Source organism: Entelurus aequoreus, linkage group LG03 (assembly GCF_033978785.1).
Source record: "Entelurus aequoreus isolate RoL-2023_Sb linkage group LG03, RoL_Eaeq_v1.1, whole genome shotgun sequence".
Lineage (NCBI taxonomy): Eukaryota > Metazoa > Chordata > Actinopteri > Syngnathiformes > Syngnathidae > Entelurus > Entelurus aequoreus.
In genome coordinates this window covers 32449335-32476264 of record NC_084733.1, presented here as the reverse complement: position 1 = coordinate 32476264, position 26930 = coordinate 32449335, and the positions used below count along the sequence as shown (strand labels likewise).

The 26930-nt window shown below is 38.4% G+C and overlaps 1 protein-coding gene across 3 annotated transcripts; it reads left to right on the top strand.

Annotated features, from left to right (window-relative positions):
* Positions 1–22709, top strand: ivd (isovaleryl-CoA dehydrogenase). 3 transcript variants are annotated; one of them, XM_062041628.1, is made up of 12 exons: positions 1–104; positions 172–306; positions 8224–8313; positions 8442–8493; positions 8576–8745; positions 8823–8916; positions 11245–11375; positions 11472–11568; positions 11655–11748; positions 11840–11921; positions 11994–12098; positions 20798–22709. In XM_062041628.1, exons 2-12 carry the CDS (start codon positions 175–177, stop codon positions 21020–21022), a joined length of 1272 nt encoding a protein of 423 aa, XP_061897612.1. In that variant the 5' UTR covers positions 1–104; positions 172–174; the 3' UTR covers positions 21023–22709. The 3 variants fall into 3 exon arrangements, with proteins under 3 accessions (XP_061897612.1, XP_061897611.1, XP_061897613.1); XM_062041629.1 differs by adding an exon at positions 17317–17389 and having other exon boundaries at positions 71–306; positions 20798–22699; XM_062041627.1 differs by having other exon boundaries at positions 70–306; positions 20798–22707.
* The last annotated feature ends 4221 nt before the right edge of the window (positions 22710–26930 follow it).

Below are 26930 nucleotides of genomic sequence, written 5' to 3'. Positions count from 1 at the left end.
TTAAGAACCACTGTTCTAAAAGAAGTATGTGTTATACCTACTCCAACATCTAGAGGGCGATAATACTCTCACACCCTTGTTGGCATCGCGGCTAAAGTGTCAGAGTGAGACCTCTACTGTCTTCCCGATTTGGACGCGTCTCTTCATAACTTTTTGAATTGTTTTATCCAGAACATGTTTGCCATCAAAAGTGGTCTTCGCCTCTGCCCCAGGCTGTCCATCCCCGCGCTGCTGAGGCGAGGATGTGCCGGCGCTGCTATCCCGGTGGACGATGTGGTGAATGGACTCACGGACGAGCAGACTCAGGTTAGCCGCAGCTGCTAAGATAACATGACAACACACACAAAGTTCTCCCATTTTTCTGCTGGAAAAGAGTCGCGTTACGTTCTCGTAACTAAGTCACTGTGTACTGTTAGTTGTACGAACACGGAATGACTTATTCATTATAATATTTCAGCCACATGGATGTGTGACCTAACGTTAGCTAATAGTGCACAGTAGGACATTGTATTAGTAGCCTAGCTAGCTAAACTCAATTGTTATAAAAGTTTGTCAACTTAATCGAAGGAAGTACTAAATCCTAAACTGTTCAGGTCATGCCTGCCTTTTTTTGAAGGTTGACACGGTGTCTGTTGTCAATTTGTGAGCACTGGGTGCAAGTGGGTGGGTTTCATAACAACCATTTGATTGGGTGACATTGTCCACCATGCCCGGCATTTAAAACGTTGGAAAAAAACGTAATTTATTTTATTTTCATTATGACACATCAAATCATTTGCGTGAAATTGAGGTAAACGCACTTTTCTGTATTTTATGAACAATGCAAAAGATTGAACAAGGACATGGGGTCAAACTACATTCCATGTGTCAGGTTTAAGCACCGAACTGTCTATTAAACAGAACAAGAAACAAGGAATCAGGCAGAGACAGAGTTCAATTTTGCTCACGGGTAGAACTCATGGCGCTGCACACTCAGTTAAAGTCTCCCCCCACGCTCCATCGGATGCCCCCTTCCCTCCCTGGCTGACCTGTACAGCTCCTGCTGTCTCAGGAAAGCACAGAGCATCCTGAAAGACCCATCCCACCCCGGGCACTGCCACCTAGAACTGCTACACTCAGGCAGACGCTATAGGGTGCTAAAAGCGGGCACCAATAGACTAATAAACTGTTTTTACCCAAGAGCCATAGTAGCATTAAACAGGCACTGAGTGAGCACAATGTGTCCGTCATGTCCTCATGTATCATGTCTTTTTATTTTTTTCGGACTATAATGTGCAATAATGTTATATGTGTATTTGTATATATATGCATATGTATGGATATGTGCATGTGTGTGGATATATACATATATATAGATACATATCTTCTTTTTTAATCTTTTTTTACTATTTATATTACTAAATTATTGCGTATGCACCTTAGGGCAGTGGTCCCCAACCACCGGGCCGCAGCCCGGTACCGGTCCGCGGACCGATTGGTACCAAGCCGCAAAAGAAATAAAAAAAATAAAAACAAATTTATTTAAATTTTTTTATTAAACCAACATAAAAAACACAATATATACATTATATATCAATATAGATCAATACAGTCTGCAGGGATACAGTCCGTAAGCACACCTGATTGTATTTCTTTATGAAAAAAAAAATATATATATATTTAAAAATATATATATATATAACCGTTGAGCAGCTACAAAAAGGTTGGGGACCACTGCCTTAGGGGATCTGCTCCAATTTTTTTGTTCTTTGAACCTGTTCACTGTAATAATGACAATAAAACTCTATTCTATTCTATTCTAAGGAACAGCCCCCGGGCCCCCCATTTTATTCAGGAGTTCCCTAGTTACATCGCTGAGGCTGCTTCTAAAGGGAGGGGTCACATATTATGCAAGTTGCTCAGTAGACACAATACGTGATTATTCAGGATGGAAATGTGCTGAGCCTCGTGATTTCGCCCTGTCTCTGCTTTGCCTTATCTTCGTTGGGGTACTTGAGCTCTGTCCTTGGCTGTTAGGCTGAAAAACAGAAACAGCTGTGGCGAGGCAACTCTTAACTTGCAGTAGAAGATAACAAGTTATGTGCCTTTGCACGGAAAGAGTTGTGTGATAACACAACCATGTTTCTAGTATTTTGTCTCTTGCTGCAAATATTTACCTTTTTTACAGGTGAGCAATTTGTAACTTTCATATACCTCCTGTATTAAATCGTATGGATCATGCGAAATTGCGACTGTTATGTGTTTTGTGTATCTTTAGGCCATGTCCACACGAACACGGAGAGTTTCAAAAACACATATTTTGGGTTAAAACAATCTCCATCCACACAAGTGCAGTTTCAAAACAGTCTGTCTACACACAAACACATACACCGGCTGTCATGCACATTTTGTCTAATCAGAAGCCTGAAAAAAGCAGCAATAGCTGAGTTGGTGGCATTAAACCTCCAAATATGTTTATTTTGATATACTTTACACATACAATGACAGGTACATTATCTCTAAAACCAGCCTGCGCGTACACAGAGCCCTGGGAACATTATTAAAGAGCGAATGCACGCCTGTGCTGCTGAAACCCAACACTCATAGAATTATAACATGGTCAGCAACATGGGGATGCATTACATGTGCAGTGAAGTGTACATTATGTCTAAAATCAGCACGCACTAACGAGCCAAGGGAACCATTTTCAATCAATCAATGTTTACTTATATAGCCCTAAATCACGAGTGTCTCAAAGGACTGCATAAGCCACAACGACATCCTCAGCTCAGATCCCACATAAGGGCAAGAAAAAACTCAACCCAATGGGATAACAATGAGAAACCTTGGAGGGGACCGCAGATGTGGAGACCCCTGGGCGACCGGTGCAATGGACATCGAGTGGATCTATTCTAGCATAATATTGTGAGAGTCCATTCCATAATGGATCTAACATAATAGTGAGAGTCCAGTCCATAGTGGGGCCAGCAGAAGATCATCTTGAGCAGAGACAGGTGAGCAGCGCAGAGACATCCCCAACTGATGCACAGATGAGTGGTCCACCCTGGGTGCATTTTGCATGTTTAAGTGTCTGTATAAAGCACACAGACGTGCGTGTGTCACTGCAAAGCTCTCATGGAATTATAAAGCATTTATTTATCGATATAGTAATATGGTACATGTGCAATAAATTGTATATTGTCTTTAACATCAATACACACTACAAGGAGGACGCTACATTATGTTGTTTTTAGTTGCTTGGTTTAGGAAGCAAGACACGTTAAGTTAACTTCATGATTTGTCGTTAAACAAGGACTAAGAACATAAGATAATGTTGCACCTTTCTTATGACACAGAGCAAAAAGTCTTGGTTGTCAAAGTTGTCCCATCAGGTGGCGGTTCCACAGCGATCGTATCCAAAAGAGCTGACTGTCATTTGCGCCAGCGAGAGTGTCGCAAAGCCCATTTTGATGTCTTTTTTTATTAATGTTGAGTGAAAATAGCAGCATGTTTACATTCAAACATACATTAAGTCCTTTCATAGTGTATTTAAAGCCAGCGAAGCAGTGTTGTTGAGCTTGGAAATGACAGCGCACAACCGTGACGTCATCACAAGTCTCCGTTTGTGCTGTGTACATGCATACGCTAAGCGGAGAGTTTTGGATCTCCACACTTTGGCCAGTGTTTGCAAAAGTCTGCGTTTTTAAAGACCGAAGTATGCATCTGCGTGTGGACAAGAGGCCTAAACGCAGAGATAAGTATGCGTTTATTAAGTATCTGTGTTCGAGTGGACACGGCCTTAGTCTATTTAAATAGTCTTATTACACTTAAAAGTACACAGTTAACGCGATAATTGTCATGTCTATTTATCCATTGGATTTTTTAAAATTGAGTTATGTGAAGTGACGTACAAAAACCAAAACCAGAGAAGTTAGCACGTTGTCCATCCATCCATCCAGACCTGTCTCCCATTGAAAATGTGTGGCGCATTATGAAGCGTAAAATATGACATCGGAGACCCCGGACTGTTGAACAACTTAAGGCAAGAATGGGAAAGAATTCTACCTGAAAAGCTTCAAAAATTGGTTTCCTCAGTTCCCGAACGTGTATTGAGTGTTGTTAAAAGGAAAGGTGATGTAACACATTGGTAAAAATGCTGCTGTGCCAACTTTTTTGCAATGTGTTGCTGCCATTAAATTCTAAGTTAATGAATATTTGCACAAAAAAAAATTAAGTTTCTCAGTTTGAACATTAAATATCTTGTCTTTGCAGTCTATTCAATTGAATATAAGTTGAAAAGGTTTTGCAAATCATTGTATTCTGTTTTTGTTTACGATTTACACAACATGCCAACTTCACTGGTTTTGGGTTTCGTATTTAGACCCACAGGTGTTGCTAATTTCAATGACTGGACAGGTGATCGAAGAAGAAATATAAGTTTCTAGAAGAAGTGACATCAAAGTTTCCCCTTAATGAGTGTAGCTGGGATAGGCTGCAGCGCCCCCGCAACCCCAAGTGCGTCAAACGGTAGAAAATAGATGCAAAATCATAGCCGCCACACCTTGAAAACCAGTTGGGGTTTTTTTACGTGAAAAAAATAAAGGAATTTGATAATGTATTGTGGTCTCCAGAATAAGTAATTTTACTAAAAAAAAGACCGCAACTTGGTTACTTTTAATAATTCCAAGTTGCTATTTCATCAAGAGGAGGACATATGAGAAATATGCTGACAAATATAACAGGTACTAATACCGCCGATAATGTTCGCACTACTACCTGTTAAATTGAAATGAATGCCTTCTCATTTAGATGAGCATGAGGAGACATATTCTGAGGCCGGCAGTAATGGCTTCAATTCACGAAGAGTACCACTTGGCCAGGAATGACGAATGTCACAGAGCAGTGACTAAGTTTGTGGTGAAAAGCTTACAACAATTTGCCACATAGATGCTCCTTCGGTAGGTGAATGTTCAATTGTAGTAAGAGAAAAGTTGCATGTTTTTCGCCAACCACATTTTCGCTCAGTCATTATATTATACAGATGAAACTAATCAAATTACAATTCTGTACAAAAGTCCATTCATGTCAGCAAGTCAACTTCAAATGTGAAACTAATATGTGATATTAACTCCTTACATGCAAAGGGACATGTCAAGCATCTATTTAATACAACTTTGATGACCATGGCTTACAGTTTTTTGTTTTTTTAAATTGAGATTTTCAATTTAATATCAACATTATATCAAAAGAAGGTTCGAAAAATCTCATTTTGCCATGAGCCCATGTCATTATATTAGTTTCACCTTGTAAATCTAAACAAACCTTCGCACTATATATTGTACGGTACATTTTCTAGGTAGATGACAAATATTTTTTTTAAGTTTTAAAAATGTTAGGAAATGTTACAATCTTGTGTAATTTCCACATGTTTTATTTTGTAAAATTTTACAGAATCGTTTTTATTAGTTTTTTAAATATATTTTTAAAAGTTTTTTTTCTATGCTATGTGCCTCTTAAGACCTCACTGTAAGGTCATGTTAGCTCTAAACTAAACAAAAACATAGTCAGAGGTCACATTGTTATGGGGGACGCACTGTATCCTGTCAGTAAATAGGAGTTAAACCAAGAAAAGTCTAAATCTATCATACCAATATGTGTTTTGATACGTTCTAATAGAATGTTATGATTGACTGTATCGAAAGCAGCGCTAAGATCAAGTAACAGCAACATGCCTTGAAACCGGACCGAAAGGGTTCACAGACATTGTTAGACACTCATTTAGCTGCTGTGCAACAATTTTTTCGAGGATTTTCGAGATAAAGGGAAGTTGGGACAAATGGCTGGTAGTTTACCATGAGGTCAGGATCGAGGTTAGGTCTCTTGAGCAGAAGATGAATTACTGCTTTTTTGAATGCTAGGGGAACAGTACCAGAGGAAAGTGATAAGTTAATATTATTTAGCACTGATGGTCCTAATATTACAAAAAGCTCCTTGATAAGTTTCCCAGGAAGTGAGTCAAGTAAACATGTTCTTTGTTTTGTTCCATTTACAAGTTGCAAGAGTTCCTCTAATGTTAGTTCTTCAAAAAGAGAGATTATTTTGGAGGGCGAGATCTGTCGTACATACATTCGCATCTGCGTTAATAGAACCCAGTTGGAGCTGGGACGCGTTATCCTTAATCTCCTTTCTAATGAGTACAATTTTCTTAGTAAAAATGTGTATAAACTCATCAGCTGAGTGGGTGGAGCTACTTTGAGAAGTTTCTTGTTGGGTTAGCGATGCTACTGTATTGGACATATATTTAGGATCGTTTTTATTGATGCGGATGAGATTGGAGTAGTAATTAGTTTTAGCTAAGGTAAGCGCATGTTTACACGTTATTCTGCCCTCCCTGAATGTCTCAATTTAGTTTGCCAAATATGTAAACAATCATTTGAGTTAGATTTGAAAAAAAATAACTTGAGCAGTTTTGATATTCTTCACATTAAAGTCACTGTAAAACTAACCACACTAAAGAAAGTATATTATATATACAAATGAAGTGCACATACATTTAGAAATTACGTTATTTGGAATAAACTAAAAAAGCAATACAATTATGCAGGATGAAGGTTGAGCACTCATGCCGTTAGCTTAATGCTAACAATTGACTAGCTTATTGACAAACTAACTGAAATTAGCATGGAGAATTCCAGGGCACATATACTGTATATAAATAATAATTCACACTAACATTCATATCTATGGCCAATTTTCAGTCTCCAATGAACCTAACATACATATTTTTGGAATGTGGGAGGAAACTAGAGTGCCCTGAGAAAAACCACACATGCACGGGGACAAATACACACTCCACACAGCGATGTACAAACGGAGGTTCAAAGACGCAGACGGCGTAATGTTTAGACGTTATTGTCGGTATAATGTCAAAAGATTTAGGGTCGTTTACACTGGCTTGAACAAGAAATGTATTACCGTATTTTTCGGACTATAAGTCGCAGTTTTTTTCATAGTTTGGCCAGGGGTGCGACTTATACTCAGGAGTGACTTATGTGTGAAATTATTAACACATTACCGTAAAATATCAAATAATATTATTTAGCTCATTCACGTAAGAGACTAGACGTATAAGATTTCATGGGATTTAGCGATTAGGAGTGACAGATTGTTTGGTAAACGTATAGCATGTTCTATATGTTATAGTTATTTGAATGACTCTTACCATAATATGTTACGTTAACATACCAGGCACGTTCTCAGTTGGTTATTTATGCGTCATATAACGTACACTTATTCAGCCTGTTGTTCACTATTCTTTATTTATTTTAAATTGCCTTTCAAATGTCTTGGTGTTGGGTTTTATCAAATACATTTCCCCCAAAAATGCGACTTATACTCCAGTGCGACTTATATATGTTTTTTCCCTTCTTTATTATGCATTTTCGGCCGGTGCGACTTATACTCCGGAGCGACTTATACTCCGAAAAATACGGTAATTAGCTTAAAATTCTCTTCAACTTTCTCGCCTTACTTTTACTTTTTCAAAATAAAATAAAAAGTGTTTTCACATAAAATAAACTTATTTTGAAGGTGTGGCAGCGGTAATCTTGCGGTGGTGTTGCGCCACGATCGTTTACATGTAGGGGAAACTCTGCTTGCATTATTATATATTATGATTCCATTCCATTATGATTATTTTGATTACATTATACTGTGTGAATGTGAGTGTGAATGTTGTCTGTGTTGGCCCTGTGATGAGGTGGCGACTTGTCCAGGGTGTACCCCGCCTTCCGCCCGAATGCAGCTGAGATAGGCTCCAGCACCCCCCGCGACCCCGAAAGGGACACGCGGTAGAAAATGGATGGACATTATAAAAAACTATTTTTTATCAGGTATGTAGTTCTTCAGTTTAAGAGTATGAAGTAGACAAAAGCTCTGAGTCTGTGTCCATGAAGCCATATATTTTTTAAACTAAATTTTTGCATTTTGTTCTAACGTGTTGCATCTTGAGATAAGAATATGATGCTTGACAGTCTATATATATGTAGCATATGTTCCTTCACTTTTTATTTTTGTTGTTTCATGCATTTGTATGTATAAAATAGAAAAACCGCAAATCAAAACGTAAATTAAGATTTTGGAGAGAAAAATCGCAATTAGTTTTTTCTCAAAATTGTGCATCTTTAGTGTATATCAGTAATATCTGTCAAGTTAAACCTTTTTTGTTGTCGTTCTCTTGCGCAGCTCAGGGAAACGGTTCGCAGATTCTGTGCAGAAAAACTAGCGCCACATGCTGACGAGATAGACAAGCAGAATGAATTTGCAGGAATGCGGGTGAGTTGCTATGCTTTTAAGTGCACAATGCGTAGACACCCTGGAGCAACGTCTTTTTTTGTAGCAATGAGAATATCACAAGTTGTTGATGCACGGAGAGGATGCATGTTGTGTTCCGTGTGAGACAGGAATTCTGGAAAGATATGGGTGAGATGGGACTGCTTGGCATTACTGCGCCAGGTAAGATATTCTTCAATTAATCATTTTTGTATTCATATGTTTTCATTTACTCAGTGAAATTTCTTCTCTGCTTTACTTTCAGTGGAGATCGGAGGCACGGGATTGGGCTACCTCGATCACGTCATCGTTATGGAGGAAATCTCTCGGGTGTCAGCGGCCATCGCTCTCAGCTATGGTGCCCACTCCAACCTGTGCGTCAACCAGATGGTGCGACACGCCAATGAGAAACAGAAAGAGAAGTACATGCCTAAGGTAAGAATGTACAGTATTTGCTTATGTTAAAGAATGGCTACACTATGATCTTTTTTTTAGTTACAATTTTTTTACAGTTAATGACTGGAGAGCACGTGGGTGCCTTGGCCATGAGTGAAAACAATTCCGGCTCTGATGTTGTGTCCATGAAACTGAAGGCCAAGAAGAAAGGTATACCTCAGTCTTAGTTATCTTTAAGGTCTAACACAATGTTTGACATTCAAACCAACTTCCCCATAATATAAATAATGAAAAGTTTACACAATACTTTTCTGGGTGTGTTGCCATCATAAAAGCTTCATTAACTGTGCATATTTTAATTAAGTGTAGAACTGCCAACTCTTCGACCTGACTGACGTTAAAAATTGATTGTGATGTTTGTGTGGATGTAAAATACTGTAGTATTTGTCTGGTCGTTGCAAGAATGATGACAAGGTGGTCGATAAATCAAATTTCTTGCGGTGACAATTTTATGTGGGATGAATTCCACAACAAACAGTTCCTAACATTGTGACGTTATGTTGATGTGACTCTGTGAAATGTACGATCTGGGGTCAACACTGAGTTTTTATTCTGAAAACTAACTGGATGGTTTTATTTTGTTCATGCGTTGCTGCCCCGCTCTATCCGTCTGTGCAAAATTGCTGTGGCCTTGCTCCGACATCATGTAAAAATAGAAGCCTTGCGTATTTGCCCCAGAAACCTCCGAAGCTCAGGAGCTGGTGGCAGTTGACACACATTGACTAGAGTCGAAACTAGGGATGTAACAGTAACAATTTTAATGATAACCGTGGTAAAACTCCTGACGAGTGTTACTGTTTTAAAATAAAATTATTGAAAAACCGTGATTGATAGCTGCACTTTGATAAACTCACGGACTGACTGGCACCAGCTCGCTAGCTTAAATGTTAACATGAAAGCAAGAGAAATGAACGTGTTTCCCTATCAAGAAACAACACACTTCAATCTAAACTTATATAAACACATTGCTGTCTGAGCAACTAAGCTATTTAATTGTGCACATTGAACCTGCGAGCTGTTCTCTCTTAGGACAGATTGATCGTTCTATAATCGGAGGAAAACGAGACAGAGGTGTTTTTTACCGTGTGTTCAACGACAGCTGAACAGAGTAGGATGCCACAAAATAATAAAAAATAATAGTTTTTATTTTTTACACACTTTTAATTGAAATAAATCTTGAAGTGCTACAGCACAGACTATATTTAACAGATAAAACAGAAAGACTGAAACACTATCAGTGAACCTAAGAAACACAAAACATGCAAAATAGTGGGTTTTCTAACAGTGTGTCTATTCTTTTAGTCGATGAAAGCAAAATCATTTGGTCAAAAGATTTCAATGTGTGTATAAGTACTTTTTGAGTACATTCAACAATATCAAGATAATAATTTTTTTTTTTTCACGATAACCATGGTATGACATTTTTATATCGTTACATACCAAGTGGAAACGTATTGGTTTCGCAGCTGTTCCATAGCCCAGCTGGACGGAACCAGGAATTTGGGGCAAAAGGCCATGTTTTTGAATAAAATCTCCAACCACATGGGTGGCATTTAAAAAAATGTCTGCCCACATAAAAATCCATATATTGTCAGTCATGCTCACTTTGTCCAATCAGAAGCCTGAAAAAGCAATCGCAACTGACTTGGTCGCACATTATACTGCCTCTTTTGATCAATATAGTGACATATTAGATTATGTATACAATGATTTAGTGATGGGTCAAACCATATTGAAGAATTGCGGCATCATTAAGCCCCAGGAGTAATAGCTAATGTGTCCCTCAAAGCCTCGATTTGTGTGTCATTTGAGGAAGAAAAAATGTGCAGCTGCTGTGTCAATTGACTGTGAAGCACCAAACTTTCATACAGCTCAGCTTGTGCCAAGTAAGTCAGGAGTGGTTTGACATTGGTTTTCGTCACCATCATTGAATTAAATGGAACTAAGAAACACCAAAGATTTCAAAGTTTGGGATCATTTTGGTCGTTTTGCGCCAAATCACAGCTATAAAACTAAAGCAATTCTATTTGCTATTAATGTTATTTGCAGGTCAAATGTAGTTACTTTTTTAATCCAGCAAATGGCCATTATGAAACACCTACACATTATCAGTGCAGTGTCAATACAGCTTGTAAGTGTGCCATACACTCACACATCATTTACTTTATTGCTACAATGACATGACAGCGCCGTTGTTTTTTTAATCGCCCATGCGTGCTTTATAAGGCCGACACCAGCCAATCATGTTATTATAAAATAGTTTCAATGACAATGTCAGTTTGTCATTTATATGTATTTTCATTTTGCATTGTTTTCTGCATGTATGTCCAATGTGTTTTGTGTTCCTATTTTTGGGTGTCTAGACTAATTGTATTTAAATCATTTATTGTGAGAAAAAAATACTTCCTCTGACATTTAGGAACAAACAAATACTGCAATACCACTCTACTCTGCAACATTTCCGTGTGTGTTCTGCAGGTGACTACTATATTCTCAATGGCAACAAGTTCTGGATTACAAACGGACCGGATGCCGATGTCCTGATTGTGTATGCCAAGACTAACCCAGAGGCATATCAAAAAGGCATTACAGCTTTCATTGTTGAGAAGGTGAGACAAGAGCGGCTTAGATGAGGCTTTGGTCAACATGTTAGCAATTGCTTCAACTGTCTGCTCCTCCTACCTCCATGTGCTTCTGTCCCGCAGGGGATGCCGGGTTTCTCTACAGCCCAGAAGCTGGACAAACTGGGCATGAGGGGGTCAAATACTTGTGAGCTGATCTTTGAGGACTGCAAAATCCCTGGTTTGTCCCATAAAGCACACTGTTAAAAAAAATAGTAAACAACGCCTCTTATTTTATTCTGATTCTATGTTCCTGTTTTGTTTTAGAGGAGAACATCTTGGGTCCATTGAACAAAGGCGTTTACGTGATGATGAGCGGTTTAGATCTGGAGAGGCTGGTTCTTGCATCTGGACCTGTTGGGTAAGGAGATATTCTGGCTGCTGTTAAATATTTTGACAGCACCTGTCGTGATAAGAATGTCATCTTTAAATACAATTTTGCGACTGTTCAGCATCATGCAGGCAGTTTTGGACTACGCTGTCCCCTATCTACACGTCAGAGAAGCTTTTGGACAGAAGATCGGACAATTCCAGGTTTGCCCTTTTTTGTCCATTCGATTAAAACACTGCAGAAATTAACCAAAAAACGTTCTTTGTTATCAACAGCTGATGCAAGGCAAGATGGCTGACATGTACACCAGGCTGAGCTCCTGTAGGCAATATTTGTACAACGTGGCCCGGGCCTGCGACAGAGGACACTTCAGCGCCATGGTCAGCCTCTCATCTACTTGACATATAACATTACAGCACAATATCATGAGATTCTGCACCACAGAAAGCTTCAATCACAACACTTAACTGTTGATGTTTTAGTTTTTTAAATAATCTTGCCTTCTTCCAAACGGGTTGTTTGGAATTTGAGACTTTAGTGACTATTTTGCCTTACTTACGTCAGCTGATATCCCCATATATGTAGAAGTTTGCCTGCTGTTTTTATCCAGTTGTAGTCAACAAGTTCCTTCTTTTTCTCTCTTTTCTTGTTGTGGGGAAGACATGCTCATACATCCTAAAATCGTCCGTTGTTGCCATTTCCAATAAAAAGTAGCGTATACCGTAATTTCCGGACTATAAGCCGCTACTTTTTCCCCTCGTTCTGGTCCCTGCGGCTTATACAACGGTGCGGCTTATATACGGCCTGTTCTTCTCCGACACAGACGAAGAGGATTTCGGTGGTTTTAGTAAACAGGAGGAAGACGATGACACAATGATTAAAGACTGAGTTTTCATATACCGGTAGGCTGGTTATTTTGATAACGTACAGGCGAGCACTTTGTATTACTTTGCACCTTTGTATTATTTGTACTCTGCATGAATGCTGTTCGCCATGTCAAAGATTTTAAAGTTTGATTGAATGATTGAAAGATTTATTGTTAATAAATGGGACGCTTTGCGTTCCCAAACAGTCATCTCTGTCCCAAAAATCCCCTCCGTGGTAGCAGGAACCCCAAAATACTACGGTAATTACACATCAAAACCCTGCGGCTTATAGTCGGGTGCGGCTTATATATGGAGCAATCTGTATTTTTCCCTAAATTTAGCTGGTGCGGCTTATAGTCAGGTGCGGCTTATAGTCCGGAAATTACGGTAGTTCTAACTTATATTTGTCAGTACACTTGATATGGAAGCCTTAAAAAAAACATGGCTGACATGGAGATAATGCAGTCGAATGGGCTCAGACTGTAGGAGGGTTTCGGCACGTAAATAAGATCGCCCACAAAACAGCTCAGGAAGCGGCTTGAAGACGGTCTAAAAAACGAAATCTATGCAAAATTTTGACTAAAGAACCACCATTACATCTTATGCAGACCAGTGTTTCTTAACCATAGGGCCGTGTTGGGCCGTGACCGCTCCCTACAGGGCCGCCAAAAATATCTGTTTCTAAGCCGTGGTCCGTATAGGCCTCAGCGGTACTCAGTTGTAATACACTTTTCCACCACTTGTGGCAGTAATGACAATATGAAACAAACAGAAGAAGCATGGAGCTGCTAAAGTCAGAGAACTTTATTATTAAAAATATGACTCAATAGATGATGCTTTATTTTCATTTGCACTTTAATTTTATTGACAGTTTAGTAAAGAAACATATTAATTATTTATTTAATGTATTTATTTTAGCACAACATAATTGCATGTAAATTAATTTTTCGTCAGTTATTTATGAGTGTCTTCCTATGCAGTATATTTGATTCGTACTTAGTTTTCTAATCAAGTCTGATCTAAGCCTAAGGTTTATGTGTTAAATAAATAGTAATCTTAGTGATTAGCACATGCTTTTATATCATTTGAAGTGAAGTTAATTATATAGCACTTTTCTCTAGTGACTCAATGTGCTTTACACAGTGAAACGCATTATCATTTAAACCAGTGTGGGTGGCACTGGGAGCAGTTGGGTAAAGTATCTTGCCCAAGTACACAACGGCAGTTACTAGAATGGCGAAAGGAGGATCGAACCTGGAACCCTTAGGTTGTTGGCACGGCCCCTCTATCAACCGAGCCACGCCGCCCTATTTGACAAGGTTGTAAACTGCTAAACTAACTGTAAGTAGCTTAGATATAATTATTGAATATGATTATAATCAAGAGTAAGATTACTAATTCAGTGTTAATATTTGAGTGTGTGTAGTGGAAAAGTTGGGCCTCAAGGTAAAAAAGATTAAAAACCCTTAATGTAGTCCACAAGGAAGTGTTTTAAATTTTGAAAAAAATCATAACATGACCCCTTTTAAATTAGATTTTATTTTCTTACTTACGATAGACAAAACCAAATAGTTATGTAACCTATTTGTATTGAAGACTTTTAAAAATGACAACAGATTTCAAAATCTTGAAATAAGTGATAATCTTAAATAGTGTGTGTAGAAGTGTGTCACTGGGGTCATGCCGTGATCCTACGAAAAGAACACCACATCATATTTTTACATTATAAGCAGTTTTGCTAGGCAAGGCAAGGCAAGGCAACTTTATTTGTATAGCGCTTTTCATACACAAGGCAGACTCAAAGTGCTTCACAGACAACAAAGTGAAATGAAAGAAAATAAAAGCAAAATTAAAATGCAGACAATAAAAATAAAAACAGTGCAGACGTTAAAAGTTAAAAGATTAAAAGATTTAGCTGAAAGCTAAGGTGAACATAAAAGTCTTCAGTCTAGTTTTAAAAGTAGTGAGAGTTGGGGAGAGTCTGACATCTTCAGGAAGTTTATTCCAGCTATGTGTTGCATAGTGACTGAATGATGATCTCCCTTGATTTGAGTTTACTCTTGGAACCGCTAACAGATTGGTCTCAGAAGATCTTAGTGATCTAGAGGGCGTATATAGTGGGAGCATATCAGTGATATACTTGGGCCCTAGACCATGTAGTGATTTATATGTGAGCAGGAGGATTTTGAAATCTATTCTCTGATGTACAGGGAGCCAATGTAAGGATTTAAGAATTGGTGTAATGTGCTCACATTTTTTGGTCTTTGTTAGAACTCTAGCAGCAGCGTTCTGAACAAGCTGTAGCTGCCTGACAGTTTTTTTGGGAAGACCTGCAAGGAGACCATTACAATAGTCTAGCCTACTGGTAATAAAGGCATGTACAAGTTTTTCTAAGTCTTGAGCTGACATGAGCCCTCTAAGTCTTTTTACATTTTTGAGGTGATAGTAGGCCGATTTTGTTACTGATTTGATGTGACTGTCGAAATGTAAATCAGAATCTAAAATAACCCCAAGATTTCTGGCTTTATTTGAGGTTTTCAGGGACAGTGATTGAAGGTGTTGGATGACTTTAAACCTTTCTTTTTTAGCACCAAAAACAATTATCTCAGTTTTATCTTCATTTAGTTGTAGGACATTTTGGCACATCCAGTGTTTGACTTGCTCAATGCACTGGCACAGAAGATCTATGGGGCGATAGTCATTTGGTGATAGCGCTACATAGATTTGGGTGTCATCGGCATAGCAATGATGGTCAATGTTATTATTTTGCATGATTTGTCCTAGTGGGAGCATATAGATGTTAAATAAAGTCGGCCCCAAGATTGAACCTTGGGGGACTCCACACGTTACGTTGGTTGGTTCTGATACAAAGTCACCAATGGAAACAAAATAGTTCCTATCTTGTAGATATGACTTGAACCAGCTTAAAACTGTGCCTGAGATCCCCACCCAGTTTTCCAACCTGTCCAAAAGTATTGAGTGGTCGACAGTGTCAAATGCAGCACTGAGGTCCAAAAGCATTAATACTGAAGTTTTGCCAGAGTCTGTGTTTAGACGGATGTCATTTATAACTTTAAGAAGGGCCGTCTCTGTGCTATGAAGAGGTCGAAATCCTGACTGGAAGTTGTTGTGGCAGCCAGTAGAAGCCAAGAAGTGATTTAGTTGTTGGAGGACAACTTTCTCAATTATTTTACTTATGAATGGTAGATTTGAAATTGGTCTGTAGTTGTTGATAACAGAGGCATCTAGGCTCTGCTTTTTTAGAAGAGGTTTAATGACTGCAGTTTTGAAAGCCTTCGGGAAATTGCCCGATTTAATAGAATTATTAACTATTTGCAAGATGTCTGTTGATAGGCAGTCAAAAACATTCTTAAAGAAGTTGGTAGGTAAAACATCAAGGCAGCAGGTGGATGACTTTAGAGCTGTCACCGTTTCCACTAGAGTTTTAGAGTCTATGGCATTAAAGCTTGCCATCATTGCTGTGTTACTTTTGCCTAAATGGGGTGGTGATCCAACTTTTTTACTTGAGATATTGATGGTGCGTCTGATGCCTTCAATTTTATCAGTATAAAAGAATGCAAAGTCATTGCATTTCTGCGTGGAATGGAGTTCGGCTGGTATTTGTGTTGGGGGTTTAGTCAGTCTGTCAACGATTGTGAATAGGGTTTTGGCCTTATTTGTGTTGCTGTTTATGATATTGGAGAAGAATGTTTCTCTAGCACTTTTTAAGACTAAATTGTAGGCCTGGAGGCTCTCTTTATAGATGTCATGGTGAATATGAAGTTTTGTATTCCGCCAGATTCGTTCAGCCTTCCTGCACTCTCTTCTCTGGGCTGTTACAGCAGCAGATTTTCTCCAGGGTGCCTTTTGCTTGCCAGAAATCGTTTTAACTGTAACAGGTGCAATGATATCTATGATATTCACAATTTTGGAATTAAAGTTGCTTACAAGATCATCAGCATGACATGGGTTTAGAGGTGGTAGTGAGGAGATGGCGTTTTTAAAGAGGACATTAGCATGTTCATTTATGTACCGCTTTTTGACATTCTTTGATTCTGTTTGTGTGTCCGGAATTACAGAAATATTAAAGAAAACACAGAAATGATCAGACAATGAAGGATCAATCACAAGAACATCAGAAACATTGAGACCTTTTGTGATAATCAGGTCCAGGGTGTGTCCCTTATAATGTGTAGCCTCTTTCACATGTTGAGACAGTTCAAATGTGTCTAAAATAGTAAAAAGTTCTTTTGCGCCCTTGTCATTTAAATCGTCAATATGAAAATTAAAATCACCAGTTATAACCAGGCAGTCAAAGTCAGTGGAGATGCTAGACAATAGTTCAGTAAAATCATCAAAAAAATTTGCAGAATATTTAGGTGGCCTGTAGATAATTAACAAGAGAATTTTGGGAGAGCATTTCAACACAGCACACAGGTATTCAAATGATGTAAACTCACCGAGTGACATCTGTTTCCCCTGAAACATGTTTTTAAATATAGCAGCAACCCCTCCACCTCTTTTCCCCGATCTACATATATCAATGAAGTTATAGTTGGGGGGTGCTGTCTCGATCAGAATGCTTGCACTGTTATTTTGTTCCAGCCATGTTTCAGTTAAAAACATAGTGGGAATTAGTCTTGCTCCTGATAATGTCCCAATCTGGCAACAACACCTGGCACTTAATCCTACACCAGCACACAATAATTGTTGCTTCATGTTGCCACTGCAGGACTGCGCTGGAGTGATACTATACTGTGCTGAGAACGCCACCCAGGTTGCGTTGGACGGCATTCAGTGTTTGGGTGAGTCATAAGACCTCTGAAGTATCATTAGCAATCAACAAATCAGTCAAATAACATTTGTGGACTCTGGATCCACACTGATTGCGTTTTCTTTTTTTGCCCTCGAAACACATTTTTAGACTGTTAGGCGGAAGGTGGCGCTTTTACTCAAAGGCTATTTTAGCCAATGAGAAACCTGAAGATATTTCATCCATTTTTTATACTCCTTGTTCTCATGTGGGTCCTCGGTGAGCTTGAGCCTACCCCACCTGACTTTTGGACGTGTCACCAGTAATCACAAGGCACACTTATAATTGGAAGAAAATAATAAACAAAAATAAATTGCTTTGCCCATAAAGATGTAAAACTTCAAAACTAATCTTGTCAGCATGTTTGCAATATTCCCCAAATTCAGTTGTGGTAACCAAAAAAGCAGGTAATATATAGTCTGTGCGTGTGTGTACTGTGTGTGTATATATATATATTATTTATTTATTTATTTGTTGCGGCTACTTCCTGATTGTTCGTATACGTAGTGTGGACTAGAGATGAAGGAAAGGATGGATTCTACAATGCATCATGGTTGGTACGTGCTCGATTCTGAATCGATGGACAAACGTCCAAACATTGATTATTTATTTATGTTAAAAATAAACTAACACAGACAGTTCTAAAATGCTGGACACGCACGGAGGGAGGTGGAGAGTAAAAGCCATACTAACCACTAAGCTGGCTTGAATGTGAAAAAGTGAAACAACAAAATACATTTTTTGGGGCTTTTCAATAGAAGTTAATCCAGAACCATGTTACAGCAGAGCGTAACCAGCTAAAAAGAGAAATTGAGTAAGTAGATTAATAAATCAGAAGAATGGATAATATCCACACAGTGTGGCAACATTGTGAGCCATAGCTATGAATGAATAGCTATGATGCACCTCTTTGTTCTTTGTCTGGGCGTACCGTGGTTATAAAAGACACTAAAATGAAAACAACAAATGTGTGCGCTAGGTAGGCACATCACTTAGCAGGCTGCTACAGTGCTCACATACAGTATTTACATCAGCAGTCTTAAATACAAATTATATTAATATACAATATACAGTACAAATTATTATATCAAATAATAATTAAGGATGCATAAATAATTTATTTATTGACGACTCGGCACTTGTGTTGAATTTGTGGAGTCTGATTGGGCTGTGACATTTAGTTAGCGTGCGCCAGTCACACATACGACATGTGCTGTTCACAACTACAACTGCAACTGCATGCGAGCAATGCATCATTTTTGCAAATAGGCTCAATCATGTCAAATTTGATTCATGTATTGTTCATGTCAACAATGTTCTGTTGTGTTTTCATAACTGTTGACACAAACCTGCTTGTCTGTGTGATTCATTCAACTAGTCCTGTGCCTAAATGGGCTGAAACAAGAGAGCTAAGTCATTATTTTTCACAATGATCTGGAATTTTCTACAGAGGCACTTGCTGTTTCCTGTTTTATGAAGCTGGCATTGTGTGACGTCATACTTGAGGCACAATGAAATGCATGTCAGCAATCATTTCTTCACTTACACTGCCTGCCAACAGGTTACGCTCGTTTGTATATGTAAACATCAAAAAAGCAGGATTGATTTGAGGACTTATGGCTAGAAGTGACAAAAATAAACATGTTTGCTAAAGTTAGTTTACGTTGTTGTTCCGTGGCTGTGTGGACGTGAACAGGTCAGCGTCATGTACCTTGTGTCAATGCGTCACGAAAAGATTGCATTGCACGAAAGATAAGATCCAAATCCACTTTATTTACATAGCACTATTGACAAACCGTTTCTAGGGTGCTGCACATAGAAAACAATACAAAGTGATTCAATTAAAAGCATTTAAAATAACAATAGGTAAAAGAGTAAAAATCAGTTTAAAAAAATAAAAACACCAAAGTACGTAGAATGCCATTAGTGGAGTTCCAGTCGACGTGGAAAAAATTGTGATCGCCTGATGCCAATCAATGTTTTGTAATGATGACAGCAAAAAATGATCACTTGTGGCTCATACCTTGCAGCTTGGTCATTTTGATGTCGGGAGGCTACTGCTAACTGTATTTTTGTCCATACACTGTACAGAGCGGCCCCTCTAAGTTAATATCACCGACACTGCGGAAAATAAACTTTATTTATTATAAGTATTGTTGTCACAGTGGAAATGGAGAAAAGGGCTAAAAATGTGACACATTTGGCAACAGAGCAGCAGACAACAAAAAACACATGCTAGTTAGTGTCCACCCTGAGATCAGGACCCATTCCTCCCTGTTTGGCACTCAGCATCAAGGGTTGGAATTGGGGGTTAAATCACCAAAATGATTCCCAAGCGCGGCCACCGCTGCTGCTCACTGCTCCCCTCACCTCCCAGGGGGTGAACAAGGGGATGGGTCAAATGCAGAGGACAAATTTCCCCACACCTGACAATCATTGGTACTTTAACTTTAACTTAAAACAACAGAAGAATAGTGCTTAGTTCAAGTTAACCAACATGCACAAAGAACTGCGTTACAGCAGAAAGCAGAAAATAAAAGGAGATTTACAAGTAGATGTATTAGTCTAGAGAGAGAACAATATTATAATAACAGATGTCTTCGTGGATTTTTTTGATGATTATAATTGTGATTTTTTTTTTAAAAACTAAATCATTTTGCGATCCTACATTTTTTTAAATAAAATATACAGTATTAGTTTGGCCAATACTGCCCCTGTAACTACATCGTATTGGATTGATACACAAATTTGTAGTATGACCCACTACTTGTTCACTTCCCAAAAAGTAAGGTGATTTCATGGTTCCTTTTTCAGATCACATAGGGCCCACTATATATAAGTGAATCATTTTTTTTGTTAATACATGTGATCGTATCAGCTGATCTCACTTATGTATGATCGGTATCGGAATTGGCAGAATAAAACCCTGGTCAGAACACCCTTGGATAACTCTGTAGCAAACTAATTAAAAATGACTTTTCACAGCAGCACACTGTAATGCATGAGCATCAAGGTTGATTCTCCAGGACGGCAGAGAAAGTAAAACAGCTCTTTAAATAATTGTTCTTGTATATTCCCTAACCAAACAACATGCATTTCAAGTTTCAACGTTCAAGAAAATGTTGTATTTTTGGGAAATACGTGTTGTTCCACGACACTAAAAAATGTTGCATACATAAAGAAATTAAATCGACAGATTAATTGATTAACTGAAAAATAATTATTTGATTCAAGAAATAATCGTTTGGTGCAGTCCTACTTGACAGTTGCTCGTTAGCTTGTCCCATTTAGAGCGATACATTCACTGCAGGCGGGGATTTTTCAAAAGTTCCACCTAATGAACAATGTTCAGATTACTTGTCACATTATTATTCCACTTTGTCAATTACTCTGTCGCCAGGCGGTAACGGCTACATCAACGACTATCCCATGGGCCGCTTTCTGCGGGACGCAAAGCTGTACGAGATCGGCGCAGGCACCAGCGAAATCCGCCGCCTTATCATCGGACGATCCTTCAACGCCATGTACAAATAGGGACGCCTCCTCACATCCCTTCTGCCTTAACTTGTTTGACTCATTGCTGACTCATCATGTTCATGTACAGTTATTACATTATGCAGTGTAAACATCCCTAGTCAGAAAAAATACAATGTTAGTCATTTCCATATCAGCATTCACTGCTATTACCAACATGGTGAGATGTTTCTGTTAAATTACATTTATGCATTCAAAATGAATTGGCACTTTTTTAACACTCCATTTTCCAAAATCCCAGCTAGTATTTTCTATTGTTGAGAAATATTTATTTCTAATTCATTCATATGAGAATAACACTGAGGATATTTTCATTTGGAAATCAAACCCGGAACGGCCAATATTTCAGTCATCGCCAAACTTAGCCGTTGACGATTGTACTTTGTTGATCAGTTCTACCGTGCATGCAAACTGAAACAGAACACTTGTTAGACTTCTTTTGGTAGGAAATTACTTTTACGAGTGTTTTCTCTTATTTCAATAAAACTCATCGTGTTAACGTCTTTCTGGATGCATTATAAATATGTAGATGTACTATTATGTATGAAATGTTTGATGTTTGTTTGCTGTAAAATAAAATTAGTTTCTAACGCTTTGTGTTATAAATGTACAAAGATAATATATAACATACAGTAGTTGTATATACTGTGTATTGTTTGTTTTTTTTAACAGTTATGTAAACACTATAATAAATCAAATATACATTTTTAGACCTACATAGTATTAGTTACTCCCTTTTTAAAAGCACAATATTTTGAACAGCGGTCACATTAGCCAGGGCTACATTCCATTTAAGTGCGTTAAAAAGCCATAACACTAAGAGACTTGCACCCTAAGTGGAATGCATCCATGAATAATGGAACTGCTGGTGTTTTTTCCTGCTTAAACAATAAACACACACACACACACGTTGCAATGATGAAAGAGGGGAAACTGATGTGTCACATGACACATTCCCTAATTATTAAATGACATGCAGCAGATTGTTCCTTCTATTTTGGGGGCAATTTTACCTTCACATGACAAAAACAACTTTCATAATATTGTAAAATAAGTTAAGCAATACAGGATTGCAATCTATTTGTGGAGGTGGTGTGTCGCGTGATGACACATTTGCAAAAAGGGAGTAAAAAACATAAAAAGCAAAACAAATACAATTAAAACTACAAATGAACTTTGTTCTGTTGCTTCTTTTTGGTAATTTTTTTATGTCACAAACAAGACCTGCAAGTGCTTTGAGATGGGGGAGGGAACTACAGCAGCACCCTGTGCTCATAAAGAAGAGCAATATATGCTTTCATGTCCGTTTCCAAAAGACTTGTTGCAATCCACTTTATTTTTCATTTTAAGTATAATGGTTTTAGTTATTTGCTAAATATAGCAACGTTTCTAAGCTGGCTACGCTAATTATCCCTTAGGCATTCTCTGGCAGACTGGGTGTGTTATAATGTGTTTATGAGCATTAATGTCACAGGTGTCAAACTCAAGGTTGGGGGGAATGGGGGCAGGTCTGGCAAGCCACATCATTTTATACTACCCGCAAAAGCCTGGGAAAAAAATGTGTCAATAAAATACTTTAAAACATTTTTTTGTCATTTTTAAAAAAATGTACTTTTTTTTTTTTTTTTTACTAGATGCATTCGTTCTTTCAATTTTGTCCAAAAAAATGCATATCTTTTAAACTTTAACTTTATTTGATCGTGTCAAATATTATGTTATATACTGTATTACAAAAAATGTGTTTGTAAAGGTACAAATAAATACTTGGCACTCAGCATCAAGGGTTGAATTGGGGGTTAAATCACCAAAATGATTCCCGAGCGCGGCCACCGTTGCTGCTCACTGCTCCCCTCACCTTCCAGGGGGAGAACATGGGAATGGGTCAAATGCAGAGGATAGTTTCACCACACCTAGTGTGTGTGTGACTATCAGTGGTACTTTAACCTTTAAATATCTGCGTGTCACCTTATGATTTCAAAGCAAGTTATCCATTCATTTGTATATGAAAAAAATATAATGATCAAATCCATTAGTAATTGTGTAATAATATCATGAGGTCATTATATATTTATATTAGTACTGTTAAATAATTTTTTTTAAATCTGATTCATCACACTTGAATTTCAATTAATCTTGAATCACAGGTTATTATCTGCATGCATAATTTTAATTAATTTTAAAAATGCCCATTACTGCGATGTGGCCCTTTAATGAAAACGAGTTTGACACCCGTAGTTTAGATTTAAAATATTCAAATAAAAAATGATGTAAATAAAATATATGGCAAACACAGGGGTATAATTTACCATACTTTGATAAGAAATCATATTTGATTTTGTTTTGTGCCAAAACTAAATAAATATAAAGTTTTAAAACGTTGTTTATAAAGTGTCCATTAAATAATTCAATTTTAAAATAATTTTAATATTTATAATTTATATATTTCATGATAAATGTATATATTTCCCTGCTTTTAATTATATAATGACAATTTTTATATAATGTGTTATTATTGATGGCTATCATTTATCTAATGATGTTGCAGCTCATTTAAAGCAACATGTATTTTTTGAAATGCTCCTAAAACATGATTTAAAGGACTCGGTCACTCAAAGAGCAGGATAGTGGGATCAATGATCTGATTGGTTGACCAATGTAAATAAATAAAAATGCCCTTGATTGATTAAAACTTTTATTAGTAGAATGGACAGTTCGGTACATACTCCGTACATTTGACCACTAAATGGTAACACCCGAATAAGTTTTTCAACTTGTTTAAGTCGGGGTCCACTTAAATTGATTCATGATACAGATATATACTATTTTCATAATACAGTCATCACACAAGATAATCATCAGAGTATATACAATGAATGATTTACAATCCGGGGTGTGGGATATGGAGGATTGGTTGGTATCAACACTTCAGTCATCAACAATTGCATCATCAGATAAATGGACATTGGAACAGTGTAGGGCTGACTTGGTAGGACAGCAAGTAGTGGTCATAGAGAGAGAGATCAGAAAGTATTAAAAAAAAGTGTCTACATTTGATTATTTACAATCCGAAGAGGTATTATGTGGAAGGGAGGGTGTTAGTTTAGGGTTGAAGTTGCCTGGAGGTGTTGTTTTAGTGGGGTTTTGAAGGAGGATAGAGATGCCCTTTTTTTTTAAACCTGTTGGGAGTGCATTCCACATTGATGTGGCATAGAAAGAGAATGAGTTAAGACCTTTGTTAGATCGGAATCTGGGTTTAACGTGGTTAGTGGAGCTCCCCCTGGTGTTGTGGTTATGGCGGTCATTTACGTTAAGGAAGTAGTTTGACATGTACTTCGGTATCAGGGAGGTGTAGCGGATTTTATAGACTAGGCTCAGTGCAAGTTGTTTTACTCTGTCCTCCACCTTGAGCCAGCCCACTTTGGAGAAGTGGGTTGGAGTGAGGTGTGATCTGGGGTGGAGGTCTAAAAGTAACCTGACTGGCTTGTTCTGGGATGTTTGGAGTCTAGATTTGAGGGTTTTGGAGGTGCTAAGGTACCAGGAGGTACTGATTCAATACAAATGCTGTGAAAAATGCAAAATGGTCATAAAATATACAGTACATATACAGGAGTTATAATTAGCATTAGATTTAAAATTAAAATCAAGTAAATGCTGGATTCATCATCATCTTAATGACACGATTAATAAGCGCTTTAGTTTAAGTAAAAAAATGTTTTAAAAAAAAATCATTGCCTAAGTGAAAAATATTTCCTATCATATTACAACCAAACTCATTTTTCCTCTTTCTTTTTGGACCGAGCTGAACTGAACACCAGATTTATCTGCAGAACTCATTACTAAAGTAACAACGATGGGAATTCATAGATCAACACTCGAATGTGCTTGTATTTGTATCGCTCCAACTTCAATGCAACAAGTAAATCAAGGAAACATTATTTTTCTTTTGCCATATAGGTGAAAAGCCAGGAGGTTAATCTTGGAGCCAAGTACTGTACTGAGATGGTTAATTCATGATTCAGTCTGATATAATGGGCATGTACAAAATAGCTTGACCTAGTGTGACATTTTCAATAACCTTATTCGAGAAATGCATGACTAACAAGCTGCTGTATTATATTTCGGTCTAAGATGTAAGTACTCTCATAAAGGGTCAATGAGACAATTTATTATTATACCAAAGGTTGCCTAAAGACAATCTTCTCTCAGCAAGGCACACATGTTTTGACTTTTATAACGCATCTCTATTTACTGTTAAACAGACAAAAAAACCTCCCTCCCCCATTCACACTCATTCACACAAAAGGGTTGTTTCTTTGTTATTAATATTTCTGGTTCCTACATTATATATCAATATAGATCAATACAGTCTGCAGGGATACAGTCCGTAAGCACGCATGATTGTATTTTTTTATGACAAAAAAAAATAAAAATACCATACAAACCCACCGTACCCCCCCCCCCCCACCCCACCGCCACCCCCACCGCACCACCCCCACCCCCACCCCACCCCGGTCCGTGGGACAAATTTTCAAGCGTTGACCGGTCCGCAGTTACAAAAAGGTTGGGGACCACTGCTTTACACCACTACATCCCACACTTTGCAGTGGACTTGGTGATGTATGGCTTAGATACAGCTGCTCGGCCATGGAAACCCATTCCATGAAGCTCTCTGCGTACTTTACGTGGGCTAATTGGAAGGTCACATGACGTTTGGAGCTCTGTAGCAACTGACTGTGCAGAAATTCTTTGCACTATGCGCTTCAGCATCTGCTGACCCCTCTCTGTCACTTTACGTGGCCTACCTCTTGGTGGCTGACTTGCTGTTGTTCCCAAACTCTTAATTTTTCTTATAATAAAGTTGACTTTGGAATATTTAGGAGCGAGGAAATTTCTCGACTGGATTTGTTGCACAAGTAGCATCCCATGACAGTTCCACGCTGGAAATCACTGAGAGCGGCCCATTCTTTCACAAATGTTTGTAGAAACAGTCTCCATGCCTAAGTGCTTGATTTTATACACCGGGCCAAGTGATAGGGCACCCGATTCTCATCATTTGGATGGGTGGCCAAATATTTTTTGCAACATATACAGTATAAGGTTGATTGGCAACACTAAATTGGCCCTAGTGAGTGAATGTGAGTGTGAATGTTGTCTGTCTATCTGTGTTGGCCCTGTGATGAGGTGGCGACTTGTCCAGGGTGTACCCCGCCTTCCGCCCAAATGCAGCTGAGATAGGCTCCAGCACCCCCCCCCCCCGGGACAAGCGGTAGAAAATGGATGGATGGATATATATATATCAATCAATCAATCAATCAATCAATCAATCAATGTTTATTTATATAGCCCTAAATCACAAAAGTCTCAAAGGGCTGCACAAGCCACAACGACATCCTCGGCACAGAGTGTACATACATATATATATATATATATATATATACAGTATATATTTATATTATGGGTGTAACGGTACGTGTATTTGTATTGAACCGTTTCGGTACAGGGGTTTCGGTTTGGTTCGGAGGTGTACCGAACGAGTGCACATGCTAGCAGCGACCGGGCTAGGACAACAGTAAAAGCCAGAGCTGGAAGACCCTCCTGCCTCGTTAAGATCTCCCGTTTGGGAACACATTGGCTGCGCGATACAACAATGGAGGACGGAGGTTTGCCGACATTGTTCAGCTGCTGCTTCTGACAACACGTCAAACATGTGTTGCATCTTTCCTGCTTCCGGCTCCCAGACCGTAGTCGAGGAGCGCAAGGGAGACACTCCTCCAGGGCCGATGTATTCTCGGGGGCAACACCCTTCACTCTACCCGGCAGTGGGTCTCCACAGCTCCGGACTCCAGGGTAAATGACGAGTCCGGCGATTAGTTGCAAATTGTGGCTTTATTGAGGTCTTGCACACAGCCAATGCAACAAAACACTAGCCACTCCCCGCACTCAGCTACCGCTCCCTCACCTCGCTCACCCGCACACTCACCTCACATGCTGTCACATAT

Bases quoted from the DNA above. Each gene is read 5' to 3' on its own strand.
- ivd (XM_062041628.1), top strand. From the start codon at position 175: ATGTTTGCCATCAAAAGTGGTCTTCGCCTCTGCCCCAGGCTGTCCATC. The intron at 8,314-8,441 runs GTGAGTTGCTAT...CGTGTGAGACAG, and splicing joins ATGAATTTGCAGGAATGCGG to GAATTCTGGAAAGATATGGG. The intron at 8,494-8,575 runs GTAAGATATTCT...CTTTACTTTCAG, and splicing joins GCTTGGCATTACTGCGCCAG to TGGAGATCGGAGGCACGGGA.